General features: G+C 52.1%; 2 protein-coding genes across 14 annotated transcripts in view; one reads left to right on the top strand and one right to left on the bottom strand.

The window, feature by feature from the left end:
- The window catches only part of NUMB (NUMB endocytic adaptor protein), a 177,267-nt gene extending 174,998 nt beyond the window's left edge, over positions 1-2,269 (top strand). For all 6 annotated transcript variants that reach the window (XM_046647037.1, XM_046647035.1, XM_046647041.1 and 3 more), the window contains one exon: positions 182-2,269. In XM_046647037.1, the coding sequence (XP_046502993.1) occupies positions 182-897 (716 nt within the window). In that variant the 3' untranslated portion in view covers positions 898-2,269. The remainder of the gene's footprint in view (positions 1-181) is intronic.
- Positions 887-23,289, bottom strand: part of PAPLN (papilin, proteoglycan like sulfated glycoprotein) — a 45,849-nt gene continuing 23,446 nt past the window's right edge. For 4 of the 8 annotated variants that reach the window (XM_046647028.1, XM_046647031.1, XM_046647030.1 and 1 more), the window contains 16 exons: positions 22,930-23,137; positions 22,210-22,392; positions 21,838-21,979; positions 17,730-17,810; positions 17,273-17,528; positions 16,042-16,159; positions 15,600-15,738; positions 14,035-14,512; positions 13,137-13,274; positions 12,846-12,970; positions 12,398-12,551; positions 11,584-11,721; positions 10,798-10,925; positions 10,574-10,682; positions 7,949-8,115; positions 1,468-4,450 (listed from right to left, as the gene is read on the bottom strand). In XM_046647028.1, the coding sequence (XP_046502984.1) occupies positions 4,275-4,450; positions 7,949-8,115; positions 10,574-10,682; positions 10,798-10,925; positions 11,584-11,721; positions 12,398-12,551; positions 12,846-12,970; positions 13,137-13,274; positions 14,035-14,512; positions 15,600-15,738; positions 16,042-16,159; positions 17,273-17,528; positions 17,730-17,810; positions 21,838-21,979; positions 22,210-22,392; positions 22,930-23,137 (2,740 nt within the window). In that variant the 3' untranslated portion in view covers positions 1,468-4,274. Of the gene's footprint in view, positions 4,451-7,948; positions 8,169-10,573; positions 10,683-10,797; positions 10,926-11,583; positions 11,722-12,397; positions 12,584-12,845; positions 12,971-13,136; positions 13,275-14,034; positions 14,513-15,599; positions 15,739-16,041; positions 16,160-17,272; positions 17,529-17,729; positions 17,811-21,837; positions 21,980-22,209; positions 22,393-22,929; positions 23,138-23,289 lie in introns of those variants that run through there. The other 4 variants (XM_046647027.1, XM_046647029.1, XM_046647033.1 and 1 more) reach the window with 3 other exon arrangements.

Genomic DNA, 23,289 nt, shown 5'->3' with positions numbered 1-23,289 from the left:
TACTATACAACCTCCTCAGCTGGTAATAGAGCCTTTCCTTCCACCTACCAAAACCACAAAATGTCCAGTTAGGGGGACTTGTTCCACATGTTAGGATCATTCAAATAACCAAGGTTATCAAGTGACAAAAGAAGCCCCTAATGACTGTGATTCTTTTGTCTCTTCATTTCGTTGATTCCAGGGACTGAGTGGGGTCAATCTTCTGGTGCTGCCTCTCCAGGTCTCTTCCAGGCTGGTCACAGACGTACTCCCTCTGAAGCCGACCGCTGGTTAGAAGAAGTGTCCAAGAGCGTCCGGGCTCAGCAACCCCAGGCCTCAGCTGCCCCTCTGCAGCCAGTTCTCCAGCCTCCTCCACCCACTGCCATCTCCCAGTCAGCACCGCCTTTCCAAGGGAATGCATTCCTCACCTCTCAGCCAGTGCCAGTGGGTGTGGTCCCACCCCTGCAGCCAGCCTTTGTCCCTGCCCAGTCCTATCCTGTGGCCAACGGGATGCCCTATCCAGCCCCTAATGTGCCTGTGGTGGGCATCACTCCCTCCCAGATGGTAGCCAACGTGTTTGGCACTGCAGGCCACCCTCAGGCTGCTCACCCCCATCAGTCTCCCAGCCTGGTCAAGCAGCAGACATTCCCTCAGTATGAAACAAGCAGTGCTACTGCCAGTCCCTTCTTTAAGCCTCCTGTTCAGCACCTCAACGGTTCTGCCGCTTTCAATGGTGTAGATGATGGCAGGTTGGCTTCAGGGGACAAGCACACAGAGATTCCTGCAGGCATCTGCCCGGTGGATCCTTTCGAAGCCCAGTGGGCTGCATTAGAAAGCAAGTCCAAGCAGCGTACTAACCCCTCTCCCACCAACCCTTTCTCCAGTGACTTACAGAAGACGTTTGAAATTGAACTTTAAGCAGTCCCTATGGCTTATGTATTTTGTCCATACTTAGGCAAGGGCGGGGGGTGGACGTCAAAGGAGCAAAGGGGACTTTATGTTCCCCATCAGTGTACTTTTCACTAATCCCAAAGGTCCCCAAGAAGCAAGTCCAGGCACAGAGTGCAATGAGGGCTGATTGTGAAAAAATTGGAGAAAACCATTCCTAGAGAAGAGCTGTCTTGCAGTTAGGTTAAAGAAGTCACGGAAATGTTGCCCTCTTTTCCCTTCGTCAGCCCCTTACAAATCTCTGGCAACAGAGAGGCAACATATCTGAACAGGAATCTGTATTCAAAGCACATTTACTGGAATATAAAACACAACAGGAAGCAAAATGATCTCCCTTTGTTTTTCAGGCCATTCACCTGCCTCCTCTCAGTGCTGGCCTGTCTTAGAGATCAAGAACAGGGTGGCCTGTGCTTGGGCTTGGGACGAGAGGCAGGCTGCACTGCCAGAATTCCCAGGAGGGCTCATCGGCAGCTGCCCAGCAGAGCTATATTTTAGGGGTTAAGTTGAGCTTCCATTTTGAGTAAGAATATTATAAATATATACAAAAAAGCCAAAATCTTTATTTTTATGCATTTAGAATATTTTAAATAGTTCTCAATATTAAAAAGTTGTATGAGTTGTAAGTAATCTTGCCAAAGGTAAAAGGGTTAGCTGTAAGAAATTGTACATAAGATTGCTTTATCATTGATGCCTATTGAAGATAAAGAGGAAAGGCTGGAAGTTGCAGACGGGATCCCTAGCAAATTATGTGGTATCATTCATTGTAAGTAGCACTTTGCAACAACAATCATGATTATGACCAATACAGTCACTAGGGTGTAGTTTTAAATAAAGAAAATGAAAGAGCAGTATTCTCCTGGTTTTAAACCTATAATGAAATTCTAACGTCATTATTTTAATGGAATCAATCTAAATATGCTCTATAGAGATTATGTATTTTCTTTTATATATTGCTGCAGTTTCCTTATGTTAATCCTTTAACACTAAGGTGACAATGACATAATCATATCCATAGACAGGAACGCAGGTTACTGTGTTGGTTTGTCATGTGGGTCTTGGTGGGTTTTGTTTGTCCTTTAAGTTTTGTCCCCACAAGTTTTGTGGGGATGGAGATTCTGGTTTTATTAGCTATGTGTGTGTGTCTGTCTGTGTGTCCTTCACCCGCCCCGTGGTGAGCAAACATCCCATTGCCAGTTGCAGCCACTTGACCTCTGGTAACACGTGAGATCCCATCTCATTTTTACTTTTGAACGTTGGCCTTACAATCAAATGTGAGTTATATATATTTGTACTGATGAGAATTTATAATCTGCTTTAACAAAAATAAATGTTCGTGGTAGAAGCTTTTGCTCATGCAGGGCTGTTCTTTCCCCTTTGCTTTATTAGCAAATGGAATTTTTTTAGTTCTTTTTGGTCTTGTTCTCTCTCCAGTCTACTGCTGCTGCAAATCTCTAGTTTGGTGTCTAGAAAGTCTTTTTTTGGGAGTGTTATATTCTTAAAATTCATATTGGTATTCATTCTTTAGGCTTTGGTTGACCCTAAGCACATCTCTAACGTCAGATTCCTGTTGCTCAAAGTGTGGTCTGGAACAGCAGCATGGACTTCTCCTAGGAGCTGGTTAGAGAGACAGAATCTCAGCCCCACCCCAGACCTAGTAATCAGGCTGCATTTCAACAACATTCACATTCTGAGAAGTCTGGGGCTAGAGCAGCGATTCTCAACCTTGAATACATGTTAGAATCACTTGAGGAGCTTTTAAAATCCTCATGCCCAGCACATACTCCAGACCAGTTAAATCAGAATCTCTGGGGAGTGGAACCCCAGGTTGTTTAAAAGCTCCCAATATAGAAGAGGGTTGAGAGCCACTGATCTAGATTGAGTTTTACTCTCACCTCTAACCTTAGCACACTATTCTGTGACTAGTTCTAAGAAGAGCTAATCTCAAACTTACCTTCCAAAGCATGTCACCAATTGACCAAATAGAGGTTTAATTAAAGAGCTGAGGAGTCCAAGAAAGTGGCCCTTATTTTCCAATTTCTATAGCAAAACCAGCCATGGTAAATGAAATGGGATGCTCCTCAAAACTTTTTAAAATGGAAAGAAAAAAAGATCTCTGCCCCTGGCCCATGTTTCCTTTGTTGAATGAGAGGTGGACCAAGAAGTGTCACTCACCCATGACGCAGTTTTCTCTCTTCCAGCCAGTGTGTTGGTAATAAAAGTCACTTTTCAGAGCCTTAGTCCCTGTAATGCCTGTTTTTCCTGTGTCCGAGAATAACCGCTGTTACTAGGCCCAGCCAGCCCTCTGGAGAATTTGTAGAAGGTTCAAGTGGAAAGGGACTCAGAAGCTCATTGAATCCAGGCCTCTTATTTTACAGCAAGGAGTTGGAGGTTCTGAGAGATGAAGAACGACTTCCTCCAACAAACCATTTCTGAAACCACTTCCCTGGTGTTACATTTGCCCTTCCCTCCATTGGTCCTCCCATCCTGCTGATGCTGTTTTTAATAATAGTTTGGTTTTTATCTGGCAGCAAACATTTTGCTTCACAGATTCCTACTTGAGGAGGAGAGGCTCCTCGTTGGTCACTGTACAGAGCAAGCCCATCAGCTCAATACAGGTCTGAGAGGATCCTCACAGCCAGGTTCTGCATGTCGGCCTCAGGAGGAGGGCTTCAGGCTGCAGCTTCCTGATGACAGTAAGGAGTTTTTCCAGTTCTTTCTTGCTGAGATAATAATACAACTGCTGCTCTTTCATCCCAGGTCCCTATGCTGAGCCTTACATTACATTCCACTTTGCTGAGAGCTTTGACAAACATCGTGCTTTTAACTGTACACACACATGGGATTTGGAGAGAGACTGGAGCAATGGACCACTGTTTGCTAGAACTAGATCTCATCTGAGGTCAAAGAATACTTCCCTGACACAGCAGGAGCCGGTATTCCCCTATGAGATACGTGTTAACTTTGAAAGCATTACACACCTCCCCATCCAGCTTTAAATGAAGTGAGAACCCTGGTAGCTTGCTTTAAAACACGGTGAACCGATCCTGTGTATCAGAAATTATAGAGGGAAGTTAGAAAGTATAGGGTGTCCTTATCCAAACAGATTCCTCTTCTTGACAACTCAGCAGCCACCTGTGGTTATGTCAGAGATGCAAACACTGCTGGGGACTACAGAGAGAGGCTGCTGCTGCTGTGGCCAAACACTGGGTAGGGGTTGGGTGTGTGTGAAAGGGCCATTGTCTCCAGAAGATAACTCTCTCTGACAGCCAGAGAGGGGTGACCAAGAATCTATCTTCCCTTCTTCCCAGCCCTACTAGTTGTTTCAGAATTGGAGCTGGAGCTAGCCTTCATCCCTGCTGCCAGATGGGCTGGGCATGAGGCTGGAAACGGGAACAGCTGGCACAGCAGAAGCTGGAGTAATATTCATTCCCACAGAGCTGGGCCTGCAGGATCAAATCACAGTTTGCCAGCTCCGGCTGGTCGATGCACTCCCTGCTAGGGTCCCTCGGCTGGGCGGCCAGTGCTGCAAAACGACAGGGAGAGAGAAAGTGGTAAGAGAGAAAATGCTCACCTACCATCTCATTTCCTTAAAAGGAAAGCAGCACTATAACTGCCAGACTCCAAAAAAGGTGGAGTTACTCCGTAACCTTTTAACACCTGTGTGTACAACTACATGTGGGATCACAGCTTCCACTCATTGTCAACCCCATTTTAGCATGCAGTGGTCCCTCCGTTCTCTTGCAGCTGCTGCCCAGGGTACAGCCCATCGCAGACTCACAAATACTGACTGACTGGACGATTAAACATCTCTTGAAGTTAACTCCCTATCCTTACTATTGAGACTTGAAGAGCTGAATGTCAGCTGCCTTGGCCTCTGGATTGGGAAGGAGAGTAGGATCAGCCCTAAGTAAAATTTTGAGTTGGCAAGAGCTGTCTTGTCTTCTCTCTCTCACTGTTGCTTTCCTCTGACCTTTAATAGTCCCAACTTATCTTAGTCACTTAGTTCCCCATCCTTCCAATTTTTCTACTTTCCCCAGAGAAAGCAATGAGTATTAGGCAAGGTGATAGGAAAACAGCCTTGTGAACCATGGCTCTAATCCTATACTGAGCACAAAGCACTGGGTCTCCCCGCCCCCTTCACCCTGAATTTACTAGGAGCTTCTGTGTTTCATAAATCCCTATGAGAGTTTCCTTCTGCTGCTTCATCTTAGAGTTGAGATGGCCTTATCTAGTTAGCTTCCCTTTTCTTTCGGGAAGGGGTCTTACATCAGCTTGACTTGGACCTGAGTAGCACCTTCCCTAAAGTCAGATGTCATGGGGCTAGGGAAAGTCATTTTCACCCTCTCTCCCCTTGCTTCCTCCCAAAATACAACAAAAACACCATACCTAACCAGCAAATGACTTTATAAAGGTTTGATGTATCAATATAACAAGAGTACTAACTTCCTACATTCATATAAATAGCAAGCCATTTATGCCTATTGTTTAAAAAAATCAGTAATTTTAGTATCAACTTTATCTCAGCCTCTGCAGCCCCGGGCCCAGAGTTAGGAGGTGCTCAGCATCTTGTTAAGCACAACAGATCTGGAGCCGGACTGCCTGGGCACAGTCCTGGCTCTCCCACTTATCAGCTGGGTGACTTTGGGCAAGTTACTTAAGCTCTCTGTGCCTCTGTTTCCCCATCTGAAATGGAGATGATAATAGTACCTTGGGCACAAAGTAACCATGGCTAAAATTTGAGTGCTTAAGGGGCTGGCCCCGTGGCCGAGTGGTTAAGTTCGCACGCTCCGTTGCAGGCGGCCCAGTGTTTCGTTGGTTCGAATCCTGGGCGCGGACATGGCACTGCTCATCAGACCACGCTGAGGCAGCGTCCCACATGCCACAACTAAAAAAAAAAAGGACCCACAACAAAGAATATACAACTATGTACCGGGGGGCTTTGGGGAGAAAAAGGGGAAAAAATAAAATCTTTAAAAAAAAAAAAAAAAAATTTGAGTGCTTAACAGTGCTTTTTTGCTCCCTAGCCTCCTTCCTTCTCATTTGAAAAATGAGACTGGGCCCTATGTTTTATCCCTACAGTATTTTCTGTTTCTCACCCCAGTCTTTTAGGCAAAAAGGTTGAGAAGTCCTCACAGTAGAAGTATGTCCTTTACACCAGGACTAGCCCAAGTCCCCTCAGTATGTCATCAAACCATGAATAGGGCCAAGTGAGGCAACCTCAAGCAGTGAAGCCCTACAAAAAATAAATAGCATAAATAGGTGAGAGCAGATATCTGCAGCCTGATCAATGGAATGAATACAATTAAAGAGAAGAGGAAGACAGCCTCTAGTCAAGAAAGGTGCCCCCAAGGTATCTATCTAAGATTGGCAACACTCATCCAGCAGAGGGCGGGAGAGAGACCATAGTGGCCTGTCCAGGAGGCAGGTCACATCAGACCATTTCAGCTTAGCCGACAACACATCACCAGGAACCTCACCAGATTTTGTCATCAAACAAGTTTCAGACTATAATTTGGTTTCCCACATAGATACGTCTATAGCTAATCACACAATCATCTGGGTCCTCTTAACCACTCCCTTTCTCAGTAAATCTGCATTCTGGTTTGTCTCAAGTCTTGTAAATATGGTTAGTATGTACACAAGAGATCAACATGCTAGATGTGATAGAGGTGTACAGTAGCCCCTGTGCTATGGTGCTTTTGCCAGGGTCATGCCGTCAGGCACACGTGCACGCCGTCACCAAGTATCTGAGCAACTAGTGATGCCATGCACTGGGCTGGGCCCTGGGGACTCAAGTCCCAATTTCTGTCCTAAGGAGCTCACAGACCCTTCAACCTCTAGCACTGGCTGGTCCCCGCCCTCAGCCTGCCAGACAGGAGGCAGATAGCCAGCCGTCCCCTCCCCCCGGCACTCCCCACCCCCACCCCTGCAAGTGTAACAGTGCTCTTGGTACAGCACTGCAGCCCTGATAGCTGTGACCATCCAGGCAGACCAGCACACGGGGGGCCTGGCTCACTCTTCCCCAGTTCTGTGTCAGGCCCCAAGAGAACCAGCTGCTCGGCCCACCCTGCCATTCAGATAGTCAGCTCCCCCTCCCGCTTCCGCTCTGGCTTATTTGAACCACAGAGCTCTTAAGAGTTTGAACATTAAACTACAGTCTATTTCATCAGTTCTGAGATGTACTTATTTTCATATTTTAACACCTCTCAAATTGGAATGCATCTTAATTGACGATCTCTTAGCATTGTGTTAATTGACAGCATTTTTTCTTAGTAGTATGAAAATTACACATCTTACAATATGCTATTTAGATTGGTTGAAATATGACATAACTCAAAGAGCAAGAGCTGGAGAATATCTGGCTAAAATATCAAATTAGTGAAGAACGCAGGTAAAGTTCTGCCTGCATTACAACTATTACAGGTGTAATAGTTTAATGAAAAGAATATTAAATATGAGGAGTCAAAAGACCTGAGTCCTAGTCCCAACTTGGCCACTAATTTGCTGTGTGACTTAGAGAAACATCACTTAAGCTCTGGGGACCTGTCTCATTTGTAAGATGGTGATGATAATCCCAGCTCATTTGGTCTAATGGCCGTACAGGCACTTTTCAATCATAGAACCACTCTTTGCCACCCTGATTAAAATGGACAGATTTTTAATGTTCTGTCTGCCTTAAGTATTATAATGAAATTCCTATCAATTGTATTTCTCAAAATAAAATCAGTAAGTCTAAATAATGATACTTATTTATTAAGCTATTACCAGGTGCCCAGGAGACACATTATTTCCTTCATCCTCACTACAACTCTACCAGGTGGTAGCGTGGTCCACTGTACAGATGAGGAGAGTGAGGTTCAGGAAGGCTAAGTCCCTTGCCCAAGTCACACTACCAATAACTGGCAGAGTGAGCCAGGACTTGGACAAGAGTCCCTTGGGCTGCAGAGCCCACGCTCTCCCACACTCTGCAGCACACAGCCAGCCCTTGAGAACAAGCAAATGCCTGTGGTAGGCCTCTTACCCGGCGGGACCACCTTCACCTCGGTACTGCGGCTGACTGCCTGGCTTCCACGGTAGGCACTGCACGTGTAGGAGCCCTCATCCCTGGCCCGCAGGTTGTGGATCAGCAGTGTGCCATCGGGGGACTGGTGGACACGGTGGCCATCAGCCCATACTGGCAGCCCATTCCTGGAGGGGAGAGGATGCTCGGAGAGCTGTCCAGGGCCTCTAGTCTTCAGGCCCTGGGAGACAGAGGGAGGAGATAATCAAAGACTATTCCAGGGCCAACTACCTCCCTGTGGACAAATGACCCACACCTCAAGGAAGAGACAGGACAGGGTACCAAAAAGATAGAACATTAACAAAGCAAAATAACTCAAAAGTGAGGTGAACTCACACCAACTGAGCTAAGTTATTGTAAACTTGCCTCTTATCCACGAAGGAATCCCACTGTCACTTTTCATTAACAAGAGTCTTAAAAGTAGCCGTAAGCAGGCCCTGTGCTGGATGAACAACAGAAGCACTCCCTGCCTCCCGGGCACAGGGTAGGGGTGCGGGTGTTTAGGAAAGGCTTCTCTGCTGAGGAGGAGGCAGCAGGTGGCCAACAGAGAGGGAGAACATGGGGACTCAGGAGCTTAAAGGAAGGCCATGGCTGGAGCAAGGAGAGGGAGGGAGGGAGGAAGTGTACATGGCTCTGGTCAAGCGTTTGGACTGGGTCGTGGGGGTAATGGAAGGGTGTAAGCTTAGAAGGGACTGACACGATATTTGCACTTTGAAAGGGTCACTGCCTGCAGTGGGGGGTGGGGGTGACAAGCCTGAAAGCAGAGACCAGGTAAGTGGCTGCTGCACTAGTACACTCCTGGTAGATGACACAGGCAGTAAGATAAAGGGACTAAAGTGAAGGTCAGATGTGGGAGGTGAGGGAGCAGAAATCAAGGATGACAGAGGGTTCTAGCTTGGGTAGTGGTGGTGCCCCTCCAACATGGGGAGATCCAGGCAGGGATGAGGGTAAATGGTGAGGTTATTTTCCACCATTTGAATTTGAGGTGCCTGTGAGATACCAGGAGGTGTCAGATTTGAGATCTGGACCCAGGGAGTGTCAGCATTGGATGGTCCCAGAAACTGTGTGTCTGCAAGATTGCCCAAGGTGAAGTTAGAGACAAATCAAGATCCAAGGACAGAGCTTGAGGTACACCAGCCTTTAAGGGACGGGTGTGAGAAGATGAGCCAGCCGGGAAAACGGAAGCAGCAGCCAGAGAAGCAGGAAGAACACCAGAAGACAGCAGTTTCCTGTAGCCAAGGGAGGGGAGTATTTCAGGAGCAAGAGGTGAGCAGGAAGAGGCTGCAGGTCAGGTGAGGACAGAGATGTGTCTGGAGCAGTTAGGAACAGGAAGGTAGTTGGTGGCCTTGGCCAGGGCTGTATCCCTGGAGCAGAAGGTGAGTGTGATGCCCCAGCACAAGGGCTGAGCCATGAGTGAACAGGTGAAGACAACCAACATAGGCAGCTCTGCTGTGAAGGGGAGCCCCACAGAAGGGCAGGGTCTGCAGGGAAATACAGCCTCAGAGAAGGGTATTCTTTATGCTGGTTTTGTTTTGAAGAGAGGGCTCCTTAGCACGTTTGCCGCTGTAAAGATCCAGGAGAGGCAAAGTTGAAGATACAGGCCTGGTGGGATAATCAGAGCCAGGACCTGATCAGGGCAGGCTGGACGGAGAGCACCAGCTGGAAAGCCTCCAGAGCTTCCCCACTGCCCTCCCCTGGCACCAGGGCCATGACAGAGGCACCCAACCTCCACAGGCCCATCACCTCTCCCCTCCAGTGTACAGGCCCCTTCCGTTCCTGGATCACCTCTCAAATACTCACCTTTGAGCTTGACCAAGAACATCTTTCCCTCTCCTCAGCCTTCAAGGCACAGCCAACGTCACCTCAATGGCCACCCCTTCCTTGATTCTCCCAGGCAAGAGGCAGCCTCACTGCTCCGTGCTCAGCCAGCACTTAGGGCAAACCTCGTCTGGAGCTCATGGGACACTGGGGTATCTGCCTGGGCGTACCCTGGGGGCTCAGATGACCCCAGGATTCTCAGGGCCTAGCCTAGTCCTACCCATTGAAAGGAGGAAGAGGGCAAAAAGATGTTTGATGAATGAACGAAAGGCCAACTGATCTGGGGTAAAAGACCACTGAGGTCCCCAAAGCTGAGTGTAGCCCAGTGGTTCTCAACCCTAAGGGAGATTTTGCCACCCAGGGAACATTTGGCAATGTCTGGAGACATCTTCTATTGTCATGACTTGGGAGTACTACTGACATGTAGTGGGTAGATGGCCTAGATGCTGCTAAACATCCTACAACACACAGGACAACCCCAACAACCACAAATTACGGGGTCCAAAATGTCGGTAGTGCTGAGGTTGAGAGCCCTGTTGTAGCCCAACCAACAGAAGAGAGCACAGTCCTATGGGGCCTCATTGAGTAGGGGTGAGGGTGCCACAGCCCCCTCCCTGGCATCAGGCCTGGAGGCAGGGGTAAAAGAATGAGGGCTGGGGGCAGTGATGATGGCAACATTCCCGCAGAAAGGTGGACCACCTCTGTTTTGGCTGTACAACCTCAGGTATGAGGGTCTGAGGACCAGGCCTGCCTGGAATAGAGCCTTACCTGGACCATCTGATATTCACATTTTCTCCTGCCACCACACACAGCAGCCTTGCTGTGTCACCCTCCGGCACTGTCACAGTAGAGGGCAGCCCTGTGATTGTCAGCTCCCCTGGGCCCAAGGAGGAGACACTGTCAGCCACTACGCCAATCCTGCCCCACCTGTGCCACCTGACCTCAAAGGCCACTGGCCCCACTCACCCTTTCTCTCAGGACTGCCACCTTACCCAGAACTCTGAGCTGGACCCATCGCTGGTCTCGGTCCTGCCCGTTGAAAGCAACACAGGCATAGAAGCCACCATCTTCCACGGCTACGTGGCGGATAACCAGAGAGCCATCAGGTTGCAGCTGGTGTCTAGGGACCAAACATAGTCAGTGGGCTTCAGCCCAAGGGGCCAGCAAGGGGCACAGAGGGGCAGCATCTTCCTTTTCCTGGGGAACGGCTGTTCAGTGGGATCTGGCCAAAGGGTCCTCCAGCTGCCGGCACTCTCATTTACTTGAAAATGCCTGGCTTTTAAGCCTGGCAATAAAAGCATTTCAGTTTTTCTCATACAAAATAACTGTGGTTTGGGTTTCTAGTTTTTGCTGTATACTCATTTAGTAGGCTCAAATCCTGGTTCTGCCACTTAGAAGCTGTGTGGTGTTAAGCTTGTGTGTATAAAACGGGGATGAAATAGCACCTCCCTCAGTGTTGCTCTTCTGCAGATTGTACGATGGAGAACAAGCCTCATACTCAGTATGGGCTCAATAAATGTGAGCTATTACGATTACAGCCAGCAATGTGTCTGCCTGCATTTCCTCCCTTAGCTGGTCTATTACTTCTGTCCACTAACCACACCCTGGAAAGGCCCAGAGACCCACATATTGGTCTGCTCAAGGAGCCCTGCACCTGGCAGCTCCTATCTCTCGGGAGCCCCAGAAGTCCTGCTCAGGACTGATGAGGAGTGACACCTGGCAGCTCTCTCCCCCAGTGGCCTCCCACAGGGTGGGGTGAGGAGAAGAGCTGAACAAACCTGGGAGAAGAGAGGGGCTGCCCATCTCTCTGCCACTCGATGGCTGGGGGTGGGAAGCCCTCAGCACGGCAAATCAACCGGATCTGCTGGCCTGGATGGGCATCCACCACCCCAGGCTGGTTCCGGTCCAGACGCAGCCTGCAGAACAAGCACCCCAAAGCCATCAGGGAGCCCTTGCTGCTGCCTCCCCTACTCCCATCCATCCCTGGGGACCAGACCCCTAGATAAGCCTCATGTCACAGCCCCCTTCTCCCTCCACAGCCAGATTCAGCTTCCTAAAATCACTGCTTTGTTCTGGTTAGACATCATCAACAACTACCTAGGGCAAAGTCTAAAAGCCACCTCTGACTTTGTCCCCTACCCTCTACTATCCTCCATCCCCCAACCCAGAATCTCCAACTGTCTCCTCCCCACCCTGCACATCTGCCACTAGGTCCTTCACTTGGGCACCCCCAGCTCTCTGCATTGTCACCGTAAACTGTACCCTTCTTCCAGGCCATCTCAGGCCCTCTAGCTCCAGGTGTCTTCCCTTCCCTCAGCCTCTGAGTCCTGGGCCTGCGGAACTGCACCATCCCCCCTGCTTGGGGTGGAGGGGAGGGCTCCCCTTCCTCCTCAAGAGGCTGAGCTCAGAGAGCCATGTTTTTCTAGTCCTCAGTTAGCAGAGCCCTGAGCACGGCCTGCATGCCTGTTCACAGCACACACTGCGACAGGGACCCATTCACCTCCCCTCCTCTCACCCACTGAGACCTCCATCAACCCTGGCCCTCTGGGCAGGAAGGAAACTCAGAGCAGGATGGTATTACTGCACTGTTACCTGGTTGTGGGCCATGGGTGTGAGGAGGAAGTGGCCCCCAGGCCCTCAGCATCCCCCCCTAGGCTGGAGTCCTGAGGACTGCGGCCCTGGGCTGGGTCCCTGGTCTGAGGGAAGTGCCTCAGCTCAGCCTCAGACAGCACAGCCATGTCACCCCCTGTCATGAGGCCAGGAGAAGCAAGAGGTGAGCTGTGGGGAAAAGGGGGTGGAGGAAAGGGTAGGCCATGAGGCCGGCAGCGGACATGTGGAGAAATGAGAGCCACAAGGGTCAAGACAGCCACCCCAGCCCAACTGGAGCATGGGCCCTGCTACAAGGATGCCTTGGCCCAAAGAAGCACCCTAGCCCCTCCCCCCCCAACAGTGTGGGGGCACCCTAGCCCAGGCCCTCCCAGCCAGTCCCTCCCACCCTGGGGCCCATGAGAACCCACTGAAGGTGGGGTGGGACAGAGACCTGTGATTTGAAGCTGGATCTTCTGAGAGTCAGCGCCTGGCCTGGTCCCGCCACAGCTGTAGGTGCCAGCATCCTCTGCCCGCAGAGGGCTGATGACCAGGGAGCCATCAGGCTGCAGCTTGTGCCTAAATGATAAGATGGGGGCTTGAGCTCTGGGCTCCTGAGGACAACAATGAGTCCAGCCTCTGTCAGCCCCCAGTGCTCCTATCAGAGGGGACCATAGCCCCACACACACCCTCCCATCCCAGGGAAGATCAGAGGGGCTGCCACAGGAGGAGGACTGTTGCACACCTGTCAGAGGAGATGGGTCCCCCATCTTTCTGCCACCAGGCCTGGGAATCCAGGGAGGGGTCATCTGGGCAGAAGAGCCGTACCAACTGCCCCAGGGCCACCTGCACCGGGGAGAGCTCCGAGCCTGCCAAGGTAATCCTGGAAAGGTGGAAGGTGAGGATCTGCCCTACTGGCAAGTGCCAGCACCAGGGGCCACCCCTTCTTCAGTGTGCCCACCAGAGAGATTGGTGCCCATCCTGTCACAGGCACTTGCCTAAGGGTCCCATGGAGGCCGAGCTCCAGAAGCCCAGGAACTCGGGAATCCACCCTCCCTCCCCACCATGAGCCCAGGCTTTGCTTCCTCAACCTGCTCCTGCAACAAGCAGGGTAGGCACAAACCCCAGGGGATGAAGAGGTTGGGAGAGGCAGCACATACCAGATTCATGTGCAGGCTAAACCACACACCTGGCCCCTTTGGAATTTAAAGTTTTCTCTTATTTTTTTTTAAATCGTCCCAAATCTCTCATTAATAGGGCACAGTCCCAAGAGTAATAATGAATGGAACCTACATCAAACCTATGAGGTCAAGGAACTGAGGCTTGGAGAAGTTGGGTGACTTGCCAAAGCTCACGAAGCCTGTAAACTTTTCCAGTTACACAGGCCTGGGGTACACTGGCAAGATCTGATCGAGAATCCAGGTGCCACCATCTACTGGCCGCCTGACCTTGAGTGAGTCTCATGTCTCCGAAGCCTGAGCTTCCCCATCATAGAATAAGGTAACAAGGCCCTCCAGGCAGGGCTGTTTGGAGGATTCAAGGTTAGGGATGGGGAGGGAGGACTGACCTCAGAGTTTGAGTTCCAACAGGCTCAGCCCCTGGCCTAGGTGCCCTATTCTTCTACCTGGGAAGGTGGGCCTCACCTGTATGAGGAGCTCTGGGAGGGGGGCGCTGGCCGCCCGGCATCTCCGCCCTGCCTAGGGGCACTGGGCCCAAGCTCCTGGCCCCAGGGTCGTTCTCCAAGGGCCTGGGTGTGGTGGGCCTCCTCCTGCCCAGGCTGTCTGTCTTGCCACCGGCGGCCACCAGAAGGAAAGGGCTTTCTCTGGACTGTGGCCTCCATCCTGTGCTGGTTGGCTTCCTGCTGACCTCCAGGACTGCTGCCACCACCATCTCTGTGGGTGCTCTGGCCAGAGGCTCCAGGCTCAGGTCGGTGAGGCCCAAGCTGGGGCCTCCGGCAGCTGCTCATGCACTCCTCCTCCGAGGCAAAGTTATTGGCATTGCCATGGCAGCCGCCATACCAGAAGCGGTTACACTGGCCCACGGAAGCAATGAAGTACCAGTGGGCAGCCCAGTCTGTGCAGGAACCATGGGCGCTGGGCAGGAGGCACCGCACGGGGTATGCTGAGGGGACAAGGAGGATGCATGTCACCAAAGTGCCCAGTAATAAAGCTACAAACACTGCCCAACGGAGCCCTGCTGAGAAGCAGCCACCATTCCTTCAGCCTCAGAGACTTAGGAGTGAGGCCTTTCCCAGTTTCTGGAGCATGTCTACATCCCTGCCTGGGCCCCTGACCCAGCCCTGGGGGCAGAATCTGTTCACTGCCCAGACCTGCCTCAGGCTGGGGCCACAGCAGCCTCTGGAGTCAGCCCTGTACACTTCTCCCCACAGAACTAGAACAGCCCACAGGAGGTCAGGGCCATGAGCTCCCTGGCCTGGCTCTCTCGTGCCCTCCAGTCCCTGACCCAGACCTCTGGAGTGCATACAGAGCAACCCAAAGGCTTGACCTTGACGTGCTCAGCTCATAAGGACCCAACCCTGAGCTCCTGGGCCTGTGAAGATGCCCGCCAAGGGGCCCACCCGTTCCCAGGGCACTGTGCCAACCTCTGAACCCACCTTCAGCCCCCAGCCTGCCCATTCGAACAGCCCTCCTCCCCAGCACAGCCTGTTCCACACTCTCCTCCAGTACAGACGTGACTATGATGGCTTCTGCTTAAAGCCCTACTGGGTACCCAGCCTCCTACAGACCCTGACCACCAGATCCAGTCTGGTTTTCAACGTCCCTATAATGGTCCCTGGAAGCTCCACCCATGCACCCCGTGGTCCAGCCTCAATAACCTCCCTCCAGGACTCATCCCAGGCAGGGTGGGGACACCCCTGCCCATCCCAGCACTGACCACCCCACACTATCGCTGCTTCTGGAGGAGCTGAGCCCCCATGGGGCAGGATAGGCCTTCCTTCCCCATGGGATCCTCACCTACAACCCTCCCCCAACTCCCACAAGCATCCAGAGACCTCAAGTGCAAACTATTAGAACAATCTAGCACTGTTCTCTGGCCTGACACCTGGTAGAGTGATCAATAAATATTTGTGGAACAAATAAATGAACAACTGAGCTAGTAGGAAAGTCTTTGGCTCTGGGTGGGGGTGGGGGGCACAGTGGGACCAGAGCCCACCCAACAGAAAGGATGAGTAAGGGCATCCACTCACCATAGCTGGGCTGGCCCACACAGCCTTCCCCAAGCGGGCCAGCTGCCGAGGCCACGTTGTCATAGCAACAGCCGAACTGGGAGCCCCGGCACTCACTAGGCTCATTCTGCTGGGCCTGGGGCCAGTGGGCCTTGGGGACCTGGGGAGGAAGCCCAGGGTTGGGAGGTTGGGAATAGGTCTGACTTTTGGGGGGACTCTGGGCTCCCTGGGGAAGGATGGCAGGAAGAGGGAGGGACAGAATTATGAGCCCACAGGGCATAACCCCAGGAGATCAGAGACCAGGAGAATGTCAGATGAACCCCCCTTCAAGAGGATCGCCCAGGCCAGTGGGCTTCAGGAACCTCCCTTCTCCAAAGCCAAAGCTGCAAAGAGCCTGGTCACAGTGGCACTGAGTAGGTTCAGGGGCTGGACTCCTGCCCCCTCACGTGAACCAGACACTTACTGTGGAAGCCACTGCTCTTGACCCCAGCCTGTTCCTGGCATCACCGCCGTAAGACCTTGCACAGCCAGCCTGATGGGGCCCCTCAGCCACAGACATCCCGTCAGGGCAGCACCCGTACCTAGACAGACATCATACAGCCCTCCCTTCACCACCTGGACCTGAGCCTCACCCTGCTGGGAACCCTGAGCTGCCAGCATCCCAGGACCCAGGCTCTGAGGCGCTCTGCCCTGCGGGCTGACGAGGTGAGGATCCAAGTAGGAGATGGCATGTCCCTGCACACAGCACATACCATTTTGAGTGCCCTGGTCTCTGCCTACCTCTACTGACCACTTAGTGGCTACCAGGGAGGGTAACAGTAACACAATAATCAGAGCTGTGTCCCTAACAATTGACAGATCATCAAGTCACACATCCAACCACAAAACCAAGGAGGGGGAAGTTCACCTGAGTCTGCCCACATATCAGGTTCCCAAGGAGTTTTTACAAAATAGCAGCAGCTAGGAGATGGGGCAGAAAAGGGCGTCAAAGGAGCCCACCACTTATTTCACCTCCACCAACTAGGTGTTGGGAAGGAAGGCGAAAGAAAGAATGTGTCAACGCATCTTCTACGTGCCAAGCACCGTGTGACTTGTTTCATCCTCAGAGTAATCCCAGCCAGTGGCTGGCATTGTTCTTAATTCTCAGCAGAGGAAGCCAAGATTAGAGAGGTTAAGTAACTTGCTCCAAGTCACCCAGCATGCAGCTGGTAAGTGGCTGAGCTGGGAATCACCCCCAGGCTGCTGGCCCCAAAGTCTGGGCCCTTAGCATCCCAGCCCCTGAGAGAGTGGGCACATGCTGGGATGAATCCAGGGCAGGCTGTGGAGAGGAGGAGAGCCACAGGGATAGCATGTGGGGAGCTTGGATGGCTCAGCCCCTCTCTCCAAGGCTGGAGTGGGTGGGATTGTTAGGAATTGAAGAAAGTTGGTTGGCCTTTTCCAGCCTTTACACTGGGCTCCCCAAGCCTGGTTTGGATCCAAGAGCTAGAATCAGACCGCACGTGCCTTCTCAGAGCTCAGGTTACATCTTGACAGGCTGACTCCTGTAGAGAAAGCAGGGGTCTCTGCCCCCACTCGGCACATCAGGAGGCTCAGGGAGAGCAAGAAGCGAGTCCTCGAGGGTGCACATTCAGCCCCCCAGCCCCCGCCTTCCCTCTCTGACCTGGTGAGAAGGGAGAGGCTGTCTGGGCAGCTACCTGCTCTGCTGACAAGAGGCCCCAGGGCAGCCTTGCCACTCTGGCCCAAGAGATGCAGTGTGGCCATCAGGGCAGCACCCGTAGGGGCTGTGTCTGCAATCACGAGGCCCCAGGCCAGACTGCAGGGGCTGCTGGTGTGGGGATGGCTGCAGGGAGGGGGCTAAGCCCAGGGCTGGGAGGTGGGGGTCTGGATCTCTTCTGGGGTTACCCTGGGCTGAGGGTCGCTCCTGGGGTGCCCACCACTGGTTTCTCGATTCTAGAAAGAGGAGGAAACAAATGACACATTGATGTGTCCACCTGGCCCCTCACTCTCCATCATCTGTGTTCTCATCACACCTCCTTCTCTCCGTCCCCTCTAAACCACTCGCCCCACTCTCAACCTCCATCTCCAGGCACCACCCTCGAGGACACAAAGACAAGAGGGCGCTGGGTTGGGGGCTTTCACCAAGCTTCTCACCTGAGGTGGGGGCCTCCCAAGGGCCCAAAGACATCCAGGGGTCCCTGGGGCTGCTGTGCATGTCCTGCGTGCTGGGGACTTCTGCAGGGAGCCAGGGCAGCCGGCATGGGGTGCAGACAGAAGGAGGAGAGAGTGGGCCTGAGTGGTAGCCAGCCCTGACCAACATTTGCTCCCACCCCACTGCTCAGACAGGGCCTGGGGAACCCAGGACAGCAGAGGTGAAAATGAGCAGTACCCATGATTTCATAAAACACCCCTCCCACTCTCAGAAGAGTCTTCAACCACAGAGAAAATGCTAATGTTACATCTTCAGCAAAAAGAAAAGTCAGATATAAAGGGGCCAGCCCCGTGGCTGAGTGGTTAAGTTCACGCGCTCCGCTGCGGCGGCCCAGGGTTTGGCAGGTTCGGATCCTGGGCGCAGACACGGCACTGCTGGTCAGGCCACATTGAGGCGGCGTCCCACATGCCACAACTAGAAGGACCTGCAACTAGGATATGCAACTATGTACTGGGGAGATTTGGGGAGATAAAGCAGGAAAAAAAAAAAAAAGATTGGCAACAGTTCTTAGCTCTGGTGCCAATCTTTAAAAAAAAAAAAAAAGAGCAGATAATGACTGCAAATATAACAAAATATCAATTGTAGAATTTAGATGGTGAATACAGGCAGCTCAGTATACAGTTCTTCAACTTTTCTATATAAAGTTTTTCATCATCTTGTCCATCTTGTTCATCTTGGTGAACTTACTAAAAATCATAAATTGTACCATTAGAATGAGTGAATCTTATGGTATATGATATTTAACCACCTCTAAGTTATTAAAAATATTTTTCATCAAAAAATGTTGGAGAAAAAATGCAAAAGGCTGAGCAGAGAAAATTAGGACAACAGGAATTTTTTTTTATGCTGCATAAAAGACAATTTGCAGGACACACCCCAAAATGCTCACAGTGAAAGTTTCTGAGTGCTTCGTGCATGGGGGTGTGGGAGGGAGTCCCCTTCCTTCTATTTGTTAGTGGTTTTCAAATTTTTCACAATAAGCATATTACTATATGATGGAATAAAGTTATAAAAAATAAGTGAAAATTCCATTCCCATATGGACTACATCTTGCCAGTCCCCAAGGAATATTAAAATATAATAATTTAGGGTTAGAACACTCCAGCAGACACGCAGTAAAATCTCTGTTTTCATTTTACTGCCTATCCCACCCAGGCCAAAACCTCCGATGTGGCTGATTCAAACGTCATCTCCCGACATCCTCTGGGGCCCTGAGTTCACAGTTCCCAGCAGCCTGGGAATTTCTGCCTGCTGTCCCTCTGTCGCTTCACCTCGAAAGGCCACCTTTCTGCCATGTCCATCTTGCCTCTGGCTTCCCCTCCCAGGACTCTTCCCTTCCATCTTCTCTGGCTTCACTCAGAGCCCCAGGCCACCTCCCGCACGGCATCAGGCTCTGCTGGGCCCGCACCTGTCCCTTCATTTCTCTGGCTCTTTCTAGCACTTGGATTTCTGCAGCCTGTTCCCCACCAGCCTCCTCCTCCCAACTGCCCCCACTTCAGTCTGACCCTCAGGCAGGTGCTAAATCTCTTCTCCTAAATAGCTTTCATGGTGTCTCACTCTAAAACTCTCAATGGCTCCCCTGGGCCTATTACACAAATTTAATCCAAAGCCCAAGGCCTGGGTTCCTCCAGCATCTGGCAGACCCCTAAGAGCACCACCCCGGACAGACCTCCTGTCACCATCCCCACCCTGGGCTGATGGCCAATTCTTGGGCCCCTACTGGCCTCAGACCTATGAACACTTGAAATGTGGCCACAGTGACCAAGAACTAGCATTTTAAATTTTATTTAATTAGAATTAATTTTAAATTTAAAAACTGCCACTTGATTCCTTCACTGGAAAATGCTCCAGTATGTCTGGAACAACTGTACATACGTGAATCTACTTCTTCAAGTGTACATTTTACGAAATCTAAACATAGATCAAGTATGCCGGTGAAATTTTAGCATCTGGATTGAGATGTGCTATAAGCATAAACTCTACATGGGATTTCGAAGATTTAATTTTTAAAAAATCTTGTGGAAAACAATGTAAAATATCCCATTAGTAATTATGTCGATTATATGTTAAAAATATTTTATTAGGTTAATAAAGTATATTACTAAATATAAATGCACTTGTTTCTTTTTTACTTTTGTAATGTGGTTCTTAGAAAATTTTAAGTGACATTTGTGGCTTGCATTCTACTTCTACAGCAAGCACTGCTCTGGAATCTGGAAGGAGGAGGAAGCAGAAGTCCCAGAGGTGAGTCTGCTGTGTCCACTCGGATGCCCACCCCTCAGTGAGCCTCCTCGTCGGAGCCCCACCCCCTCCCCCTGGGCAGATGCCATATGCACTGCGGCATCAGTCATGGTACCAAAAACACCAGCAGCCACCGAAATTCTAAATTCTCACCCATCCTGACTTCTGTGGGGGCCCCAGAAATCACGAGACTAGAAAATGTTCACACACTAAGTGGCATCAAGGGGAAAAAGCAGATACAAAATCACATGCACACAGGAAGTACACTGAAGATTAAGCCCACCAATGGGCGGGGTCAAGGGCAATTTAAGTTTCTCCCTATATACTACTTTTCCAATTTCTCCAAATTTTCCACAATAAACAAACATTATTTTTATAGTTATAAAAACAGCAATAGGGGCTGGCCCAGTGGCGTAGTGGTTAAGTTCACACGCTCCACTTCAGCAGCCCGGGGTTTGTGGGTTCAGATCCCAGGCGTGGACCTACACACCGCACATCAAGTCATGTTCTGGCAGCATCCCAGATACAAAGTAGAGGAGGATTGGCACAGATGTTAGCTCAGGGCCAATCTTCCTCACACACACACACACAAAATATATATATATAGCAATAAAGGTTTTTTCTTTTACAACTCAGCTGGCCTGAAACTCTCTTTCCATTTCCTTCCTCTCTACTTATGTGAATCCTGCTAGTCTCTGGGGCAGGCTCAGGGCTACCTCTTCCGGGAAGGTGTCCAAGGCCCTGGGACACTGAGTGGCTCCAGGCAGCTGGATTCGTGGGAGCCCAAGGATCCTCCTGCTGTTCCACCATGAGGGCCAGGCCCAGGGCCCCCTCACGGCCTCACCACCACCACTTCCGACCCTCTCCTTATGGAACACTGTGTTCAGGCACTGTGCGAGCAACTCACCACGAGCCTGGAAGTCACTCTTATTAACCCCATTGTACAGATGGGCAAAGAGAATCAGAGGAGAGGCACCTGCCCAGGGTCCCACGGTCAGTCAGCAACAGAGTCGAGATTTGAACCCAGTTTAGCTGGTGACTCCAGGCCACTGATTCTCAGCCACCCTGCCATGTGCCTTCATCAGAATCCTGCCACTCCCCAACATGGCTCATAGTCCCTCATCAACAGCACATCAGGACCAAACACACCTCTCTGCAGTGTCAGAGGGCCACCCCCCTCACCCACCCCGCCCCCCCAGCTCAGCCCCAACCCACACCCTTCCTCCATATCACTCCTCACACCAAGTAAGTGCTGCCTCTGTGCCCTTCCTCCTGCAGCTCCTCCTGCCTGGGACACCTTCTTTCACAATGGGAATAGGGGTGAGGAAGGGGGAAGACAGAAGCAGAAGCAGTTGGCGAGGACAATCTTTCCTGGACCACCTCCCTCCTCTATACTCAGTCATTCAACAAACATTTACTGAGTACCTACTGCATGCTAACTAAGTTATGTGGGGGGTATAAACAGGAATAAGGAAGTCAGGGACCAGGCCCTCAAAAAGCTTATAGGTAGTAGGCCTAACAAGTCATATACAACCCCTGCAGCACAAGAAAGTAACCTGAGAGTGACAGAGGTTATAATGAGCCATGGGGGGTCAGGTAAGGGATGCTACCTCTGAGCAGGGAAACAGGGCTGGCTCGTGAGGTTGCAGAGAGTTGGGCTCTAGGTGGCAAAGGCTTCGGTGGACAAAGACGCAAGAGAAGAGTGGTGCAGGTGCTGACGCAGCACAGGCAAAGGCCCGCAGGCAGGAGGTGCCGGCTAGGTTTGTGGTGGGGAAGGCCCCGGCTCCGGCCTGCCCCTCCTGTCCTTACCCGGAGGAAGATGACAGGGCTGCGTGTTGCAGGGCTCCACGTCCACAGGCTTGGACAGCTGCAGGCTCCTGCAGTAGCCAGGCGGCCCCTTGGTACAGAGGACTTGGCGCCTCCGCATGCCCGAGCTGCAACTCTTGGAGCACTGGGCCCGCAGGGAGAGGGGAGTGAGAGAAACGCAGCATAGGGAGAGAGGCCCTGAGGCTGGGGCGAGGCAGGGGCACCCAAAAGGGATGTGGGAGGCCCCTGGTAACGCGTGGGAGGCCCCTGGTAACGTGTGTCAGACCCACGGACGGGACATGTGCACCCACCTGTCAGAGACCCCAGGGACCAGGACTGGCAGCAGGTGGGGGGGGGGGGGCAACCAGTACTCACGAGACCCCAGGCGCCTACGTGCCAGGCCTGGTCGTTGATGGGGGGACAGTCGTCATGCAAACAGGGCTCAGTGAGTGGGGGCTGGTCCTCCAAGGAGCACGCTGTGGCATGGAGCAGAGACCCCTCGTCACCCTGGCAAGTGACGCTCCGCCTCCGGACCCCTGCACCGCAGCTGACAGAGCACTGTAAGGATGGGGCTTGTCAGCAGGAGCTTGTCCTCACCCAGAGGAGCCCTGCCAGATTGACAGCTGGAGGCCCACCAGCCTGGCATGGAGGGTAGACAGCACCCCACTGCCCATGTCCAGCTCCCAGCCCCAGAGAGGCTGGTCACTCTCCTGAGGCCACACCATGGCTGCGGACACCAGGCTGAGGTGCATTTACCACATCCGCTCATTTGCACCTTGAAGACTTGTAGGTGGTGGAAGCAGTGACCAGCAGCCCCAGACAGTGCCTGCTCCTCCCTCGCCCCCAAACACCATGCCCGGCTTCTTCTTCATGCCAAAGCCAAGCCTTTCCCGCCCTGCCTGGGATCCTAGAGGAGGAGGAACACTGAAGCAGGAGTCCAAGCACCTGCTCCTAGTTCCCAAGATGACCTAGCAGGTCACTCTACTTCCAGGACCTGTCCCCTCAGCAGAGGACAAGCCTCCCAGCCCCGGCCGCAGCCCCAGGCCCACGCCCCAGCTCCTGATCTCTGCCCCATGCCACCCGGGAGGGGCTCACCTCTCCCCAGGGCCCCGCACTCCAGGCTGCACAGCGCTGCAGATTGCAAGCCTGCGTGGCAGGGGGCTTCCCAGGCAGGCCTGCGCACTCAGCCTCCTCGGCAGCCTCCTGGACACCGGCCCCACTGGACGAGACGCAGTAGACAGAACGGGACTGGGAGCCGCCTCCGCAAGAGGCTGAGCAGGGCGCCCAGGGCCCCGTCTTCCAGCTGGCAGGGAGCAGGAGTCTGTGAGGCTGGCCCAGGAGCAGGGGCGGGAGCCCAGGCCCGAGGGGGCACCAGCTCTCACTCTCTGGAGCAGGCTGGGGACCCCCAATGCAGCCCACCCTCCGAACACCTGGGCCTGTGCGGGTGAGGGGCAA

This window comes from Equus quagga, chromosome 20 (assembly GCF_021613505.1).
Source record: "Equus quagga isolate Etosha38 chromosome 20, UCLA_HA_Equagga_1.0, whole genome shotgun sequence".
Classification (NCBI taxonomy): domain Eukaryota; kingdom Metazoa; phylum Chordata; class Mammalia; order Perissodactyla; family Equidae; genus Equus; species Equus quagga.
This window is presented reverse-complemented; position numbering and strand designations above follow the sequence as displayed.